Source organism: Xenopus laevis, chromosome 2S (assembly GCF_017654675.1).
Source record: "Xenopus laevis strain J_2021 chromosome 2S, Xenopus_laevis_v10.1, whole genome shotgun sequence".
Lineage (NCBI taxonomy): Eukaryota > Metazoa > Chordata > Amphibia > Anura > Pipidae > Xenopus > Xenopus laevis.
In genome coordinates this window covers 57405142-57421740 of record NC_054374.1, presented here as the reverse complement: position 1 = coordinate 57421740, position 16599 = coordinate 57405142, and the positions used below count along the sequence as shown (strand labels likewise).

The 16599-nt window shown below is 37.4% G+C and overlaps 1 protein-coding gene across 4 annotated transcripts in view; it reads right to left on the bottom strand.

Annotated features, from left to right (window-relative positions):
• Positions 1 to 16599, bottom strand: part of LOC108709441 (inositol 1,4,5-trisphosphate receptor type 3) — a 187013-nt gene that overhangs the window by 157646 nt on the left and 12768 nt on the right. For all 4 annotated transcript variants that reach the window (XM_041583821.1, XM_018249260.2, XM_018249263.2 and 1 more), the window contains exons 3-8: positions 12626 to 12747; positions 9416 to 9502; positions 5107 to 5265; positions 2403 to 2501; positions 2180 to 2263; positions 32 to 178 (exon numbers count right to left, since the gene is read on the bottom strand). In XM_041583821.1, coding sequence (XP_041439755.1) covers positions 32 to 178; positions 2180 to 2263; positions 2403 to 2501; positions 5107 to 5265; positions 9416 to 9502; positions 12626 to 12747 — 698 coding nt within the window. The remainder of the gene's footprint in view (positions 1 to 31; positions 179 to 2179; positions 2264 to 2402; positions 2502 to 5106; positions 5266 to 9415; positions 9503 to 12625; positions 12748 to 16599) is intronic.

Genomic DNA, 16599 nt, shown 5'->3' with positions numbered 1-16599 from the left:
ATCACGTAAGTTGTCTAAGCTGTCTGCTTACCTCCACCTCCCATAAAGCATTAGAGCTGGTGGCTGATGTTGCCGACTGTCTTAAGGTAGTACGAAGGAAGACATGCAATCGGGATTTATACTCATCACATGTCAAAAACTTTTCTTGCTCAGCATGAAACAGACGAACAACATCACCCTGCAGGAAAAAATAGTTGATAGCATCATCATAGAATTGCTTAAAGGTTTATATCCAGATAAGAGCAAACTGCCTTAAAGGTGGTTCAACTTTAACTTCAAGGGATTTCAACCAGATAATAGTGGTGAAATAAAAAGGTTTATTAATATCCAACTAATCCCTAATTGGAACTTTCATCAGGGAAAGCCAAACAACCAACTTTCAGTGCACATTTAAAGCTAAGAATTGGCGCCAGCTGTGGTTGCTAGGCAACCCGGAAAAAGGAAGTGCAGATCAGTGAGAAGTGACAGGGAAGGAGAAGTGTAGCGCAATATCGTTACTAAGAACAGCAGGGTACTGATCCCTTGGAGTGCTGTCGCCAGGGGCGTAACTATAGAGGAAGCAGACCCTGCGGCTGCAGGGGGGCCCAGGAGGTATAGGGCCCCATGAGGCCCTAATTCATATACAATTTCAATAAATATTGGAGAAACAAGTCAACCTCTAAACATTTTGGGGGCCTGAAAAATAATTTGCTGTGGGGCCCAGTAATATCTAGTTACGCCACTGGCTGTCGCACTGCATTTTTTATTTTACCCTGTTCTGATAAGCACTCAAGCTATATTTTTTGTAAGGTGTGCGCTACATTCGTACCATATATATATATATATATATATATATATATATATATATATATATATATATATATATATTTATTTATTATGTGGGGTTTGCTCAATTTCATTTTGAAATCCAACATGGAGCTATACATATTGTCAGTTTCCCAGCTGCCCCAGGTCACGTGGCTTGTGCTCTGATAAACGTCAGTCACGCTTTATTGCTGTATTGCAAGTTGGAGGGATATCACCCCTACCTCCCCCCACCACAGCAGCCTAACAACAGAACAATGGGAAGGTAACAAGAGAGCAGCTCCCCAACACAAGATAACAGCTCCCTGGTAGAAGAACAGCATTCAATAGTTCAATAAAAATTCAGGTCCCACTGCAACACATTCAGTTACATTGAGTAAGTGCCAGAAAGTAGTTCCATCCTAAAGTGCTGGCTCTTTCTGAAAGCACATGACCAGCAAAATAAACTGAGATGGCTGTCTACATACCAATATTACAACTAAAAAAAATACAGTTGCTAGTTCAGGAATGAAATTTCATATTGTATAGTGAATTATTTGCAGTGTGCAGTGTGAGTTCTGGCAAATGCCAGAGGGGCTACTGTAAGATGCCATAGACAGTCACTGTGGAGTGGGCCTGACGGATTCAGGACAAGTTAACACGGATGGAGCAGCAGCATATATCGGACAAAATGACTTCAGCATTTGAATATGAATTCAAAAGTGGACAGCTAAGTATCAAATGTATTAATCCCATGAAGATGCTACATATGTTCCTTAACTTGATGCACCTATAGAGGGATACAATTTATGCTATGTATTGATACAATGAACAATAGCTGCCGGGTCCACTAATTACCGCATGGCGGAATAACTGCTTGGTTAATACAGCATGCTGCTGATATTGCCTTTAGCTCCATTAACCACCTCCAAGATTTAGCTCTGCCTTTACCAGTATTTTCTAGTCGCCACACAGATCTTGACCAGCAGAAAATGTATTGAAATTTAACAGTTTAGAGAATATATAACTTCATTTATTGAGCAGCTCCTTATGGCCAGCCAATCATTCCTTAGCAATAGCAATTTTCTTTTACATATTTAATCGTACTACATACTGAATGATGGATGTTATGATTATAATATGTGTTTTTTGGCCACTTGGCAAGCAAAAATGTATATGTGTCACTTTCTATGGATTTTGAAAAAACTCCAAACTTAGTGCATCATCTACCAGTATCTAATAAAATAGTATAGTTGAAGACGAGATGGTGGGGTAGGGGGGCTGGATGATGACTTGGGGGCTAGTCTTGGGCTTGTCTTGGGCACCCTTAGATTTTGACCTGGCTCTGCATAAGAAAACCAATAAATACCAACCAAAAAGGTAAATAATATCTTACCCCCTTAAGGACGTCTTCCTTGTAGTCTCGATATTGCATGAAAAGATTGATCTTCCAGCTTGTGTTTGAATTTACTGAATTTACCTTCATGTAATAATAATAATAATAATAATAGTTAAATTATAAACTTTTTTGCAGCCTAATGCAAAAATCCTTAGTTCATTCAATAGCAATACACCACAAACTATTCCCCTGCAAAACAATCATTGTTTATTCTCATCACCTCTTTGCAGCCTGGGTTGTCCGTGAGCTCATAGTTGCTAGCATGAAGTGGCTGTCCAGCATTCACAGGATTAAGGTTCACCTTATCTCCAACCACTACCTTTAAAGGGAAAAAAAAGAAAAAAATTTAAAAGTGATGATAGACTGAGAATGTTCTGCCATCATATTTCAGTAGTTAGAAAATCTCTCTGATTTTCCCACTGCCACTATCACTTATATAAGAAATGTGTAACAGTATTGGTACTGGAACTTTTCAGCCTAATGCTCGATTGCAAATGGAAGAGTTGTAAATGGGTGGTGGAAGTGGTGGCTTTAGGTGCTTCTCTGCCAGCTGAAATACTCCAGTGCAGATGCACTCCATATGCTACAGGCCGAAAAATATATGGAGATATAAAAGTGTAAAAGATTCTTAAAATTCCTTTAATCAATAGGAATGCATCAGAAATACTGGTAATGAAAGAAAAATTACACACACACATGCATATATTGAATTGCTTCATTGCAAGTAATACTGACGAATGCCTATTCACACTCTCATGATAAATGCCCCTAAAGAGTTGTGAAATTCCCTCTATTAATTCGAGATGGGCTCTTTTTAACCCTTCTAAAAATATACAGTATCACATATTTTCTTTAAGATGGTGTTGCATCATATTTACCTCCAGTATTACTCCAGTATTACTGCCTTGTGTTTCATATACTGTAACTGTCCAGCAGTCTTATGGTAGTATTTACCTGAATTTTGTGCCATACCAATTCTTCCTTCTATTTAACAAGATGCCCAAACAGTGCTGCAGCTCAACAACAAGATGCTATCACATGTGTTACCACCATGTGTTTTTCAGCTGCTTTTCATTAGTAGGCCTGGGTATCTAGTTAAAAAAGAACTTAAAGGGATACTGTCATGGGAAAAAAAAATTTTTTCCAAAATGAATCAGTTAATAGTGCTGCTCCAGCAGAATTCTGCACTGAAATCCATTTCTCAAAAGAGCAAACAGATTTTTTTTATATTAAATTTTGAAATCTGACATGGGGCTAGACATATTGTCAATTTCCCAGCTGCCCCAAGTCATGTGACTTGTGCTCTGATAAACTTCAATCACTCTTTACTGCTGTACTGCAAGTTGGAGTGATATCACCCACCTCCCTTTTCCCCCCCAGCAGCCAAACAAAAGAAAAATGGGAAGGTAACCAGATAGCAGCTCCCTAACACAAGATAACAGCTGTCTGGTAGATCTAAGAACAACACTCAATAGTAAAAACCCATGTCTCACTGAGACACATTCAGTTACATTAAGAAGGGAAAATAGCAGCCTGCCAGAAAGCATTTCTCTCCTAAAGTGCAGGCACAAGTCACATGACCAGGGGCAGCTGGGAAATTGACAAATTGTCTAGCCCCATGTCAGGTTTCAAAATTGAATATAAAAAAATCTGTTTGCTCTTTTGAGAAATGGATTTCAGTGCAGAATTCTGCTGGAGTAGCACTATTAACTGATGCGTTTTGAAAAAAACATGTTTTCTGATGACAGGATTCCTTTAAAATGTATGCTAGAAAATACAGCTGTTATTGCTGAAAATGGCACCCTTAAAAATATTGAATAATACATGCCAATATTTTAATTTTCCTTAATAGGTCATGCATTATTATATCCAGAAAATTATCTGTTGATTACGTATTCATTCTGGGGGTATTGTTTTTCTTAAATGAAAACAAAGATAAAAACTTTGGTTGTTTACCCAAATAATGAAAAAAGAAAGAAAAATTATACAAAAAGATTGCAATTGAAAGCAATTAAATTTTGGTCTTATTCCCTTCTAAGTTTTCTAGGCTGTAAAAACAATGCATCCGAAATAAACTCTCCTCTAGTTCCCACAATGCCTTGTATGTTTCTATTACTCTCCTTCTTAAGCTGGCCATAGATGCAAAGATCCGATCGTTCGAATCCTCGAACGATCGGACTTCCCCAGCTCCCAACCTGCCACTAAACTTTCTGATCAAATAAAGTAGTAAAAGAACAGATCAGCCGACGTCCTGCCCCTGACAGCAACCATACGAAAGTTATGTCCGACAAAGCTGGTGAGAGTCTCCCACTGAAAATCGTCCAAATGGCAATACATGCAGAGAAATTATCGGCAGCCGACAGAATTCTTTTAACCTGCCATTTTTCTTCTCCGTGGGATGAAAAATGTCGGGACAATCCACACACGGTCCGAAAATCGTACGAATCCTCGATTCGTACAATCAGATCTTTGGATCTATGGCCAGCTTTAGGCTTGTTAGCAACAAATTATGCTAGGCATTATGGGAATTGGAGGAGACATCACTAAAAATACAATAAAGCCTCATCCATTTTACTAATTTCTACTACTCACTAATCTAAAAATACATTTTATTATTATTAATAATAATAATAATAATAATTGACATTAATTTGAATATACCTTGTATCCATTTGCTATACCTACAATCCAATCCTCCACAAACACATAAGCAATTGTCTGCTCTTGAGTTATGAAACAGTCACATTACTTTCACTGCTGTTGTATTACTTTTATTTTATTTTTTTATTACATTTCTTAATTTTCCCTTATAAGGGGGTCATTTACTAAAACGTGCATTTTTCTCACTTCATTGTAAAATAAAATTCTATCAAACTCCCAAACCTGAATCCCTTGTATTATTATTATTATTAGTGGTCACTTACATTATCTCCATTGCTTCGTAGTTTCCAGAATGGTTGAATAAAAAACCAAGATCCCTCATTTCCAGTCCCATCAAGTGTCACCCGCATAGCATTCTTCTCCAGCAGTGCTGGCAATCGCTTATTAACTGTTAGATACTTGTTACTTTTCATGTGTAGCAGCTGCAGGAAAAAAAAAACAGTTTTATTCACAAATACAGTTATGTGGATTTTACAAAGATGCTTTATATTTCCTGATGATGAACAAACCATTGTATAAATTAATTTCTTGGCAGAGACTTTTAATTTTAAAACTGGCATGTGTTCAAAGTACCTTTTGTGAAAAAACATTTTTTTGCAAGTTAATAAAAGTAGGACAGTGTCTAAAAAAATGAAAAATATATAAACTGTTAAATGATCCTAAAAATAATGGACACATGAAAAACTGACGTAAACTTCGAGAAACTTCATATTAGAGTAAAAACAGTAACAATATAATAAAGAACTGTGACAAAAACTTTATCTCAACAATATAATACCCAGCCCAACCACTGTCTTTTATTACATGTGATTTATGTGTATGTAGTTTTTTCTTCAGTAGCTATCTAGTTACTAGAGTCCAAATTACCCTAGTAGCCAGGCAGTGGTTTGAATGAGATACTGGAATATGAGTAGGAGAGGCCTGAATAGTAAAATTGTTTAAAAAAACAAAACATTAAAATTGCCTGCAGCCTCAAAGAATGGGGATCATTGACTCCCATTCAAAGGCTGAAAAGAGTCAGAAGAACAAAAAGAAGGAAGATAATGTAAAAACTATAAAAAAAAAAATGAAGACCAATCGAAAATAATTGGTACAAGTTACATCTTTTTATTTGAATGCATTGCATTGGCTGCAGAGTCAAAAAGGAAGAGAATAGAGTATTCAGAGAGAAAATAAATTGACTTAAAGCTTGGCATAGACTACAGGGCTGTAAATTTTGTAATGAATGTCTGTAACAGTGCTACTGGAGAGTTTCTGTAAAATCACAACACAATATAGGTGCCAGGTCCCTAAAATGCCACACTGTCACGTTTGACCCTGTGGGTTACAAATGGGTCACATGGTTTGCTTACAGGCAAAGAGAGACAAAGTCCATGAAAAGGTGTGCTTTATATTCCATGGGATAAATAAACCTTAAATGGGTTGTTCACCTTCTAAATACTTTTTTCAGTTTAGTTGTTTTCAGATTGTTCTCTATAAACAAAGACTTTTTTGAATGGCTTCCATCTTGTGTCATTTTATCGTTTTCCCAAAATTTAAAGGAGTTGTTCACTTTTTTATTAAACATTTTGGGGCAGATGTAATAAGGGTCGAATATCGAGGGTTAATTAACCCTCAATATTCGACTGGGGAATTAAAATCCTTCAACTTCGAATATTGAAGTCGAAAGATTTTGCGCAAATAGTTCGATCGAACGATCGAAGGAATAATCGTTCGATCGAACGATTAAATCCTTCTAATCGAACGATTCGAAGGATTTTAATCCATCGATCGAATGTATTACCCTTCGACCAAAAAAAGTTAGCCAAGCCTATGGGGACCTTCCCCATAGGCTAACATTGACTTCGGTAGCTTTTAGGTGGCGAACTAGGGGGTCGAAGTTCTTTTTAAAGAGACAGTACTTCGACTATCGAATGGTCGAATAGTCGAACGATTTTTAGGTTGACTCATTCGATTCAAAGTCATAGTCGAAGTTCGATGTAGCCCATTCGATGGTCGAAGTAGCCAAAAAAACAATTCAAAGTTTTTTTTCTTCTATTCCTTCACTCGAACTTAATGAATTGGCCCCTTAGTATGAAGTAGAGAGTGATATTCTGAGACAATTTGCAAATTGTTTTAATTTTTTATTATTTGCGATTTTTGAGGTATTTAGCTTTTTATTCAGCAGCTCTCCAGTTTGCAGTTTCAGCAATCTGGTTGCTAGGGTCCAAATTACCATAGCAACCATGTATTGATTTGCATGAGAAACTAGGCCATGAATGGTAGAGGGCCTGAACAGAAAGATGAGTAATATAAAGTAGCAATGACAATAAATGTGTAGCCTTACAGAGCATTTGTTTTCAGATGGGGTCAATAAACAATGAAGAACTGGCCATTCTATAACATACTAAAAGTTAACCTAAAGGTGAACCACCCCTTTAAGTTTAAATTGTAATGTTGCTGTCTCTAGTGTTTCATTCTGACTGCTACAATTTGCTACAATTAGTTGATATATTTATCAGCAGTATTTTGGAATATTAGCAACAATTGTAATAATTCTAACAGCTGCCTTTAAAGGAATTCTGTCATGATTTTTATTATGTATTTTTTATTTCTAAATTACACTGTTTACACTGCAAATAATTCACTCTACAATATAAAATGTAATTCCTGAACCAATAAGTGTTTTTTTTTAAGTTGTAATATTGGTGTGTAGGCAGCCATTTCAGGTCATTTTGCCTGGTCATGTGCTTTCAGAAAGAGCCAGCACTTTAGGATGGAACTGCTTTCTGGCAGGCTGTTGTTTCTCCTACTCAATGTAACTGAATGTGATGCAGTGGGACCTAGCTTTTTCTATTGAGTGCTGTTCTTAGATCTACCAGGCAACTGTTATCTTGTGTAAAGCTGGCCATAGATGCTGAGATTTTTAAAAGATCCCATCCTCATCGTGAGACCACGATTTTCTCAGAACGATCGTACGATCATACGAATTGACCATCAACTAAAAAGACCAATTTGCCAGGAAATTTCCTGACAGATATCGGCCGGAAAATCGTAAGATGTACGATCGTTCTAACCGCACGATAATTTCGAAGGATTGGTCGGACTTCCCTAAAATCGGTCGTTCGGCAAGAAGAATTGTCGTGTCTATGGGGAGCTTTAGGGAGCTGCTATCTCGTTACCTTCCCATTCTTCTGTTGTTAGGTTGCTGGGGGGGGAGGAAGGGAGGGGATGATACACTCCAACTTGCAGTACAGCATTAAAGCGTGACTGAAGTTTATCAGAGCACAAGTCACATGACTTGGGGCAGCTGGGAAACTGACAATATGTCTAGCCCCATGTCAGATTTCAAAATTAAATATAGAAAAAACAGTTTGCTCTTTTGAGAGATGGATTCCAGTGCAGAATTCTGCTGGAGCAGCACTATTAACGGATGCATTTTTAAAAAAAAAAAAAAAAAAACATTTTTTCCCATGACAGTATCCCTTTAATGATACTCAGGGATTCTGAACAGCAGGGACAAATATAATAAATTAATTAAATGTGTAAATTAAATGCATCAATTTAAACCAGTTAAAGAATCGAAAACCCCCTCCTAGAGCTGTTTTAGAGGGTGAAAATTTAAAACTTTACACTTTAATAATATTAGAAAAATGGTCAAATATAGAAAATAGAAAGCAATTGGAAAAAGTCTTTATTTCTGGCTATCAATCTGAAACTGACTATATTGAAAAAAGTTTTTGAAAGTGAACAACCCCTTTAAGTTTTAGGATATATGCCATCTATAAGTGAACACTGTGCAAGGCTCCAAAAGCACTCTGAAAATAATCAATATAAAACATGCAGAGTAATGCACATAGTCATTTTGCATCAATAAATGTCTGAATTTACTTACTCTGCATGTTTTATATTGATTATCTCCTTATATTCCAAATTTGCGAACATGTGGGAAAATTTTTTGCCTAAGATCACAAAGTGTACACTATGTACTGTTTTAAAAAGGGACAAACTTATTCTGAATAGAATGCAGAAAGTGTTTTCCAGCCAGCTGATCCAAGTCCACCCACTTTTTTTTGGGAGGGGGCAAAATTCATTGCACCTGTGCAGTGATGGACAGATGTAATTTATATGACAGCAGAGATACAAGGGGTGGTATCGGTTGATATATATATATTTAATGTCAGTACAGTGAGCGCACTCCTCTCGGATTTGGATTGTCGATGGTGGTGCGTTGGTCAAGGCTTTATGATATATTCCAGTAAATGGACCCGCACTCTTTCATTTTGGTGAAATAAACCAATGTGCTTTATTCACAAATTCATCTGGAGATGAATTTGTGAATAAAGCACATTGGTTTATTTCACCAAAATGAAAGAGTACAGGTCCATTTACTGGAATATATATATATATATATATATATATATATATATATATATATATATATATATATATATATATATATATATATATATATTGCAAGCTCACTCACTAAACACCTGACAGGAAGAAATGAGGGTATAAAAGACACTTTTTCATATTTTCTGATTAAGAAAAATATCAAAACAATCTTAAATTACATTGTGTAATCCTTACCTGAATTACACTTCCATACTTAACAACCTCTCCATGAACCTTCTTGTTTTCTGTCTCATTTTGTTTCTGCTCAAGATTAGCTGCATGCTGTGTGGGTACAGATAAGTTACAAATAAACTCAGAAAACAAGTTGACATAGCCTCTTAAGTAGATGTAAGCACCCAAGAAAAAAAGGGGTGGAAAACCAATACCAAAAATACACAATATTTTCTGAAAGCTCGAATAGTGGAGATTTATTAAAAGAAAGGTTGACACTTGCCAGAAATAAAAACAGCAAGTAAAAGCTTGTTTAGTTTCTATATAAGTCAGTAAGAATTATTCCTAATAACTGTATTTATTTATTTCCCCTGTTAATTACAATATTCGAGTTTTCCAGGCCCATTCAGAATGAATGCAAAAATGTGATTCTCACTTGTGTGCATGAATATTCTGTAGCATTGTTACACCATTAAATTAAGATTCAGTATGCCAGTGATATTCTATAAACTTTGTAATTGGTCTCCTTTTTTATGTTATGTGTTTTTTTTAGTTGTTTAGCTTTTTGTTTGACAGCTCGACAGCTCTCCATTAACCAGGCAGTGATTTGAATAAGAGACTGGAATATGAATAGACAATAAGTAATAAAAAGTAATGGTACCTGAAAGGAACATCTGTTAAATTCACCCAATGCAGTTAGAAGTATAGGAAAAAGAAAATTTAGGTCTCCTGATGGGGTTAGGGAAATGACTGTAGGCAAAATTTATTGACCCAGATGAACAGGAGAATCCAGGGAGAAAGTTATATGCGCAACAGAATTGGGACTTAAACCCCCTGCCCATGTAGTTCAAATACACTCGATTAGAATTACACCTCAGCATGTAATAAAATAAAAGGCAATATTTATTCAACACTATGCCAAAACACCTTAGCTAAAACCAATTAAAGGAGAAGGAAAGGTTAAAACTAAGTAAGCCTTATCAGAAAGGTCCATCTAAATATACCAGTAAACCCCCAAAGTAATGTTGCTCTGAGTCCCCTGTCAAAAGAAACACAGCATTTCTTTCCTTCTATTGTGTACACATGGGCTTCTGTATCAGACTTCCTGCCTTCAGCTTAAACCTCATTGCCCTGGGCAAGAGCATGCTCAGTTTGCTCCTCTCCCCCCACCCCTCCCTTCTCTACTGTAATCTGAGCCCAGAGCAGAGAGAGACTCAGGCAGGAAGTGATGTCACACCAGATTAATACTGTAGCTCCTATCCTAAACAAACAGAGAGTTTCTAGAGCTTATTACTCAGGTATGGTAAAACATTCTACAGAATAAATATAGCATTCTAGCTTGCACTATTGCAGCTAAACTATTGGCAATAAAATGTCTCCGTAGCTTTCCTTCTCCTTTAAAAATTGAGCAGCGCTGCATGTGGAAAAGGGATCCCTTGATATAAATCTTTAGTTTATGCACTAGTGCAAAAAAATACAGATATGTAAATAGACTACTATATGAAATAACATGTGTCCCTATAGAGAGTCCCCAGGGAGAAAGTTAATTACATAGAGTTGGCAGGGGGAGTTAAACAAATACTGTAGGTAATGTAGATGTACATTAGCAATGCACATTGTCTCTATCCTGTGCTGTCTGACTGTATCCACTGTATTCAATCAATAATTTAGGGGGCTGATTCATTAACTTCGAGTGAAGGATTCGAAGTAAAAAAACTTCGAATTTGGAAGTGTTTTTTGGGCTACTTCGACCATCAATGGGCTACTTCGACCTTCGACTACAACTTCGAATCGAAGGATTCGAACTAAAAATCGTTCGACTATTCGACCATTCGATAGTTGAAGAACTGTCTCTTTTAGAAAAAACTTTGACCCCCTAGTTCGCCATCTAAAAGCTACCGAACTCAATGCTAGCCTATGGGGAAGGTCCCCATAGGCTTTCCTAAGTTTTTTTGATCGAAGGATATTCCTTCGATCGTTGGATTTAAATCCTTCGATCGTTCGATCGCAGTTTTTGCACTAAAATCCTTTGGCTTCGATATTCGAAGTTGAAGGATTTTAATTCCCAGTCGAATATCAAGGGTTAATTAACCCTCGATATTCGACCCTTGGTGAATCGGCCCCTAAATGTAGAAAAATATGCATGTAAATTGCAAATTTATTGACATTATATAAACTATATATTAAAATATGTATATATTAAAATAAACACAGGCAATTTATCCAGTTTAAAGATATTCTGCATGCAACTCAGTTCTGCCAATTCAGTCAAGTTTCTAATTTCTTGTTCTCATTTCTTGTCTTGGTCTTTTAGGTAAAATTATGTTTTGCACATTTAAAAACTATGTTGGGCAAATTCCCTAAAGGGCGAAGTGACTAACGCTGGAAAAAATTTGCCAGCGTGATGTCATTTCAGAACGTCACTGATTTCCTAATGGGCCCAGGTGTCACTTCGCTAGCGAAGGAGATAGACGCTAGCGTTGCTTTGCACTCTAACGTCAGGCAAATTTTCGTTCTGGCGATTGGACGTAACTCGGCAAATTCAGTAAAATGCGGATTTTACTGAACGTTACCTCATTCGCCAGACTTGCCTTCCGCAGCTCAGACCAGGCAAAGTGCAATAGAGTGCATAGGACTTACTCAATTTTTAGTGCAAAAAACGCTGGCGTCTTTTCCTTTTTTCAGAGTGATAGCCTGCAAAGGTCCGTAAATTTTTTTTTGGGGTAACCGGTTTGCCCCCTCCATTTTCTTACATATGGAACATAAACTATACAGAGGGTTCATGTGTAGGGCATTAAAACAACTCTATTGTGTAATGTATTTGCTGCAACATATACGTCCATGAAACTTTATCATTTCCCATTGTATGCAAATTAGGCAACACTAGCGCATATTTGCCGAAGTAAAGATAGCGAAAATTCACCAGCATTTGGTGCCCTGGATGCAACTTCGCACTATAGTGAATTAGTGTTGTCCTAGCAAATTCACGCTTGGCGAAGTGCCATGGCTGCGAAGCCGTTGCTGGCGAATTTTCGCCGGTTAGGGAATTTGCCCCTATGCCTGATGAACAATGGGTTGTCAGTACTGAAATATGCATTTCTTATTTTGCATTCACATGTTAAATTTTCTATTGTCATAACTTTATTTTGGTATACACATAAGCTCACAGCTTTAACGGGACACACTATAGGAAAATAAGGAATGTAAGCTTTGTAGTACATATCATGTGGATACCTGTAACTTTTGTAGAAGAAGAACATCAGATATCTTCTCTTTGTCTTGCTTTGCCTGTTTAGCTTTCCAGTATTGCTTTTGGGCTGAGTATCTGTTCATGGGACAAACCTTAAACAGACAGTCTGAGAGAGAGACAAATGAAACAGAAACAGTAAGGATAAGTAATGATACAAGGTATATTTCAGACTGTACGCAAAGGAAGTGACAGGAACAAATAGCAAGCTCTTGCATTAAACATAACAAAACCATTCTAGAATTAAGATACACAATTACGCAGCACGTGGTGCGCAAACTCCACTTCATGGCAAGCAACTCCACTTCACGGCAAGCAAATTAAAAGCATCTAGACATTTTAGATTAATGAACTATACCTGATTAATCTTCACCTGAAATGACATGATGAATGATTCCCTGAAATATATTTTATATAATTTAGTGTGCATGTATAGCTGGCCAATATAAAAACAATATAATACCAGTACAAATGTACAGCCTCAGGGTTTGAAAAACTAGAATTTTTCGAGATTTATTATACTCCAAAGATGCTAAAAATTTGAATCTGAAAACACTCCAGCTAAAACCTGACTTCATGATTATTGAAATTTCCGGGCTATTTGATGTTGGTTTTCATTCTATAATCAGATAAATTCAAGTTTTTCGTTTGATAATTATCCAAATTAAATTTCTCGGCAACGACTCGAAAAAGACACATGATTTTTTGAGACTTCTCTTGCATGACAATTTTCGATTCAAATTGTTAGTAAACCAAGCCAGATGTCAAGAACACTTACCTTGGTGGTCTAGTGATGCGGCGGGGACGCCAGCCGCGCCGCTCCTCTTGCCGGCTTTCCCCCTAGTGCGCGCGCCGCGCGCATCATCGCTATTTAAAGGCGCAGGCGCCCTGACGTATGACGTCAGTGCGCAATGGCGCCAAATTCAAAATATTTAAAGGGGCATTTGTTGTTTTATGATAGGTTTTTGTTCCTGGTGCCTTGTACTTTGTGCTGTTAAGCTTCTAGTCTGTTTGATTCCTGTGTTTGACCCTGCCTGGCTGTTTTACTACTCTGATCTCTGGAACGTGACCCTTGCTTGTTATTTAACTCCGATTCTGTTTCATCCCATCCGATTGATCTCCCGGTTTTGACCCTTGCCTGCCTGACCTTTGAACGCTGCCTGCCTCGACCCAGCCTGATCTGACTATTCTATTCCTTCACGCCTTGCACTACGACCTTCTGTCCAAAGACTTTGCTCTACAGTTGTGCCCCTCTGCCTATCCAGAACTCCCATCTTGCACCTCTTGTTTAAGTCCAGGTGGCATCCAAGTAAGCCAAGGGCTCCTCCCGAGGCCCAAAGGCGGTCACACTACTCGTGAAGCACGAGCCGAGACCAGGGTGCCTGGTGTTTGTTCTGGTGTTGGGTGCCGACCGTTACACCAGATCGTGGAAGGGAGTTTGGTCTAATTTTTATTATTAAAATAATCGGGGGTAACCCTGATTGTCAGATGTAGATGCCATCTGAATTTATCTGATTCGATTTTAAATTCTAGGTAGAGGGGGAATACATTTTGTAGGATTCTACAAGTTCTGATATTATAGAGAAAGGTTGTAATTGGTAAATATGCTTTGTGAATAAGCTTAGGCACAGATATATATTAAAATCTGCCCCCCCCTGCTTACAAGTCACCTTGCTACAACTGCTTGTATTCCCTCTAAAATCTGGCCCACTTCCATTTAACATTACAGTCAACAATGTCACCATACATTCAGTTTCCCACTTTAGACCTTTCACTTTCTTAGCCCACACTGGATCCCATCTCATCTCCACCCAATGCATTCCATCCTTACTTCTGCTGCCCAAATCATTCTATGTGTATGCAAATCTCACTGCATGGATTCAATACTTTAGTCACTCCTGCCTCCTAGTCAAGTGGTACATTAAGTATAAAAATCGTATATCATCCTTCAGAGTCCTGCACTCTTATACTCCTCTCTCTATAATAACTCCTCTCAGCTCCCCATACACACCCTTCTGGGCACTGCACTCATCCAGGCACAATATTTTGACCATACAGTTCATCACATAAACTGAGTCTCATATAAAACCTCTCACTTCTCACTGATTACACCAAGCTCCCTTACACTTTTGTACTACTACATCTGCAGCAACACATCCTTGACCTATGAATTTGTTCTCCTTATCATTTTGTTTGTATCCTATGCCTGTAAGCTGTAAGCTCTTTGGGACAGGGACTCCAGCTCAACCATGTACTGAAACTTTTCGTGCTCAACTATTTATTCCTGCTGTCTAATTTATAATAATTCTGCCCCTGTTTATGTTTCTGCATACATTTGTCGTGCTATATAGATAACTACAATTCAATAGCCCCACCCTAGAGCTACTTTAGAAACATATAATAATGTGACATATAAAACTTTAAATTTAAAACTATCACAAACAGAAAGTAATTAAAAGAAGTCTTTAATTCTGGTGAATTATCTGAATACAACTGTAACAAAAAAAATTTGAAAGTTGAACAACTCCTTTAATATTAACAAGTCATTACACTTTGCAAATTAAAGTAATCTTATTAAAACATCCACAAACTTATTAAAATCTTAGCCACACCAGTGCATAGGATCTGTAAATGATTTCTAGTTAAATAACCATAGAGCTACACAAAAGAATATTGAGGAATATTGGCAGAATAACAAAGATACTACCACACCTTACCAGACCCATGGTTCCCTTTTAGCAAGCATAGCCAAGCCTAGAAAACAAGCTGAAACATAGAAGAATACATCTAAAGCTGAATCTAAAATGAACAAAGCTGAACTGACAACCCTGGTCCACAAAACAAAACAGTAATCAATAAAACCCTGTGACCGGATGGCATACCGGGAAAACTAGGAATCCCCAACCTTTTTTTACCCATGAGCTACAATCAATTGTAAAAAGATTTGGGGAGCAACAGAAGCATGAAAAAAGTTCATTGGGTGACAAATAAGGGCTTTGATTGGGCCATTTGATTTGGCAGTCTAAAGGAGACTCTGTTTGACAGTACATCTGGTTTTATGCAACCAAATTTTACAGTACTTCCAAGCAAGTAATTAAAAAATAAGCACCTGCTTTGAGGTGACTGGGAGCAACAGCCAAGGGGTTAGTGAGCAACATGTTGCTCACAAGCCACTGGTTGGGGATCACTGCAGTAGACTGTTAAACCAGCCATACACATTACGATCAACTCATTGTGCCACAGAGAAGCGCCGAATGCAAGGGAATGCATTATGTGCACTGATAAGCTTCAGTCAACCCCCCCAACCTTTCCAACCCCAGTGGACTATCAACAGAATAATAAGCATAAGCAGGTAAGAAGATAATAACTGTTTGAACTGACAGGAGCTCCATGTTTAATATTACCTGGGAAGCATTCTCCTGCTGGGATTCCTGCCACCTCCCTCTCTGTCTGCCGCTTGCTCACGTCCTTTTATACCATGAACAGAAACTTGGTTTTGGGATACTACACGTACCATGTTTCTTTTCTGCTGCCATTGGCTCTACTTTGGGCTAATAGAATGTGCTAGTAACGAGTGGGGATAAAGGCAAAATTGCTATACTGCTATTCTGCTATACTGCCCTTCATTTTAAAGGGGGTATTTGCCTTTAAATTAACTTGGAGGCTTATTTATCAACATTATCATTTTAGTGGATTTTGAAACCACAATAAAACTGCGATCAGATTATAAAAAGAACAAACTGAAAAAATGCGATAAAAAGTAGGAATACCTCTAAAACCAGACATCACTATGTAGTTCCATGACCCTGGAGACTTAAAGGGGTTGTTCACCTTTAAATTATCTTTTAGTATGATGTAGAGAGTGATATTCTGAGACAATTTGCAATTGGTTTTCATTTTTTATTATGTAAGGTTTTTAAATTATTTCGCTTTTTATTCAGCAGCTTTCCAGTTTGCAGTT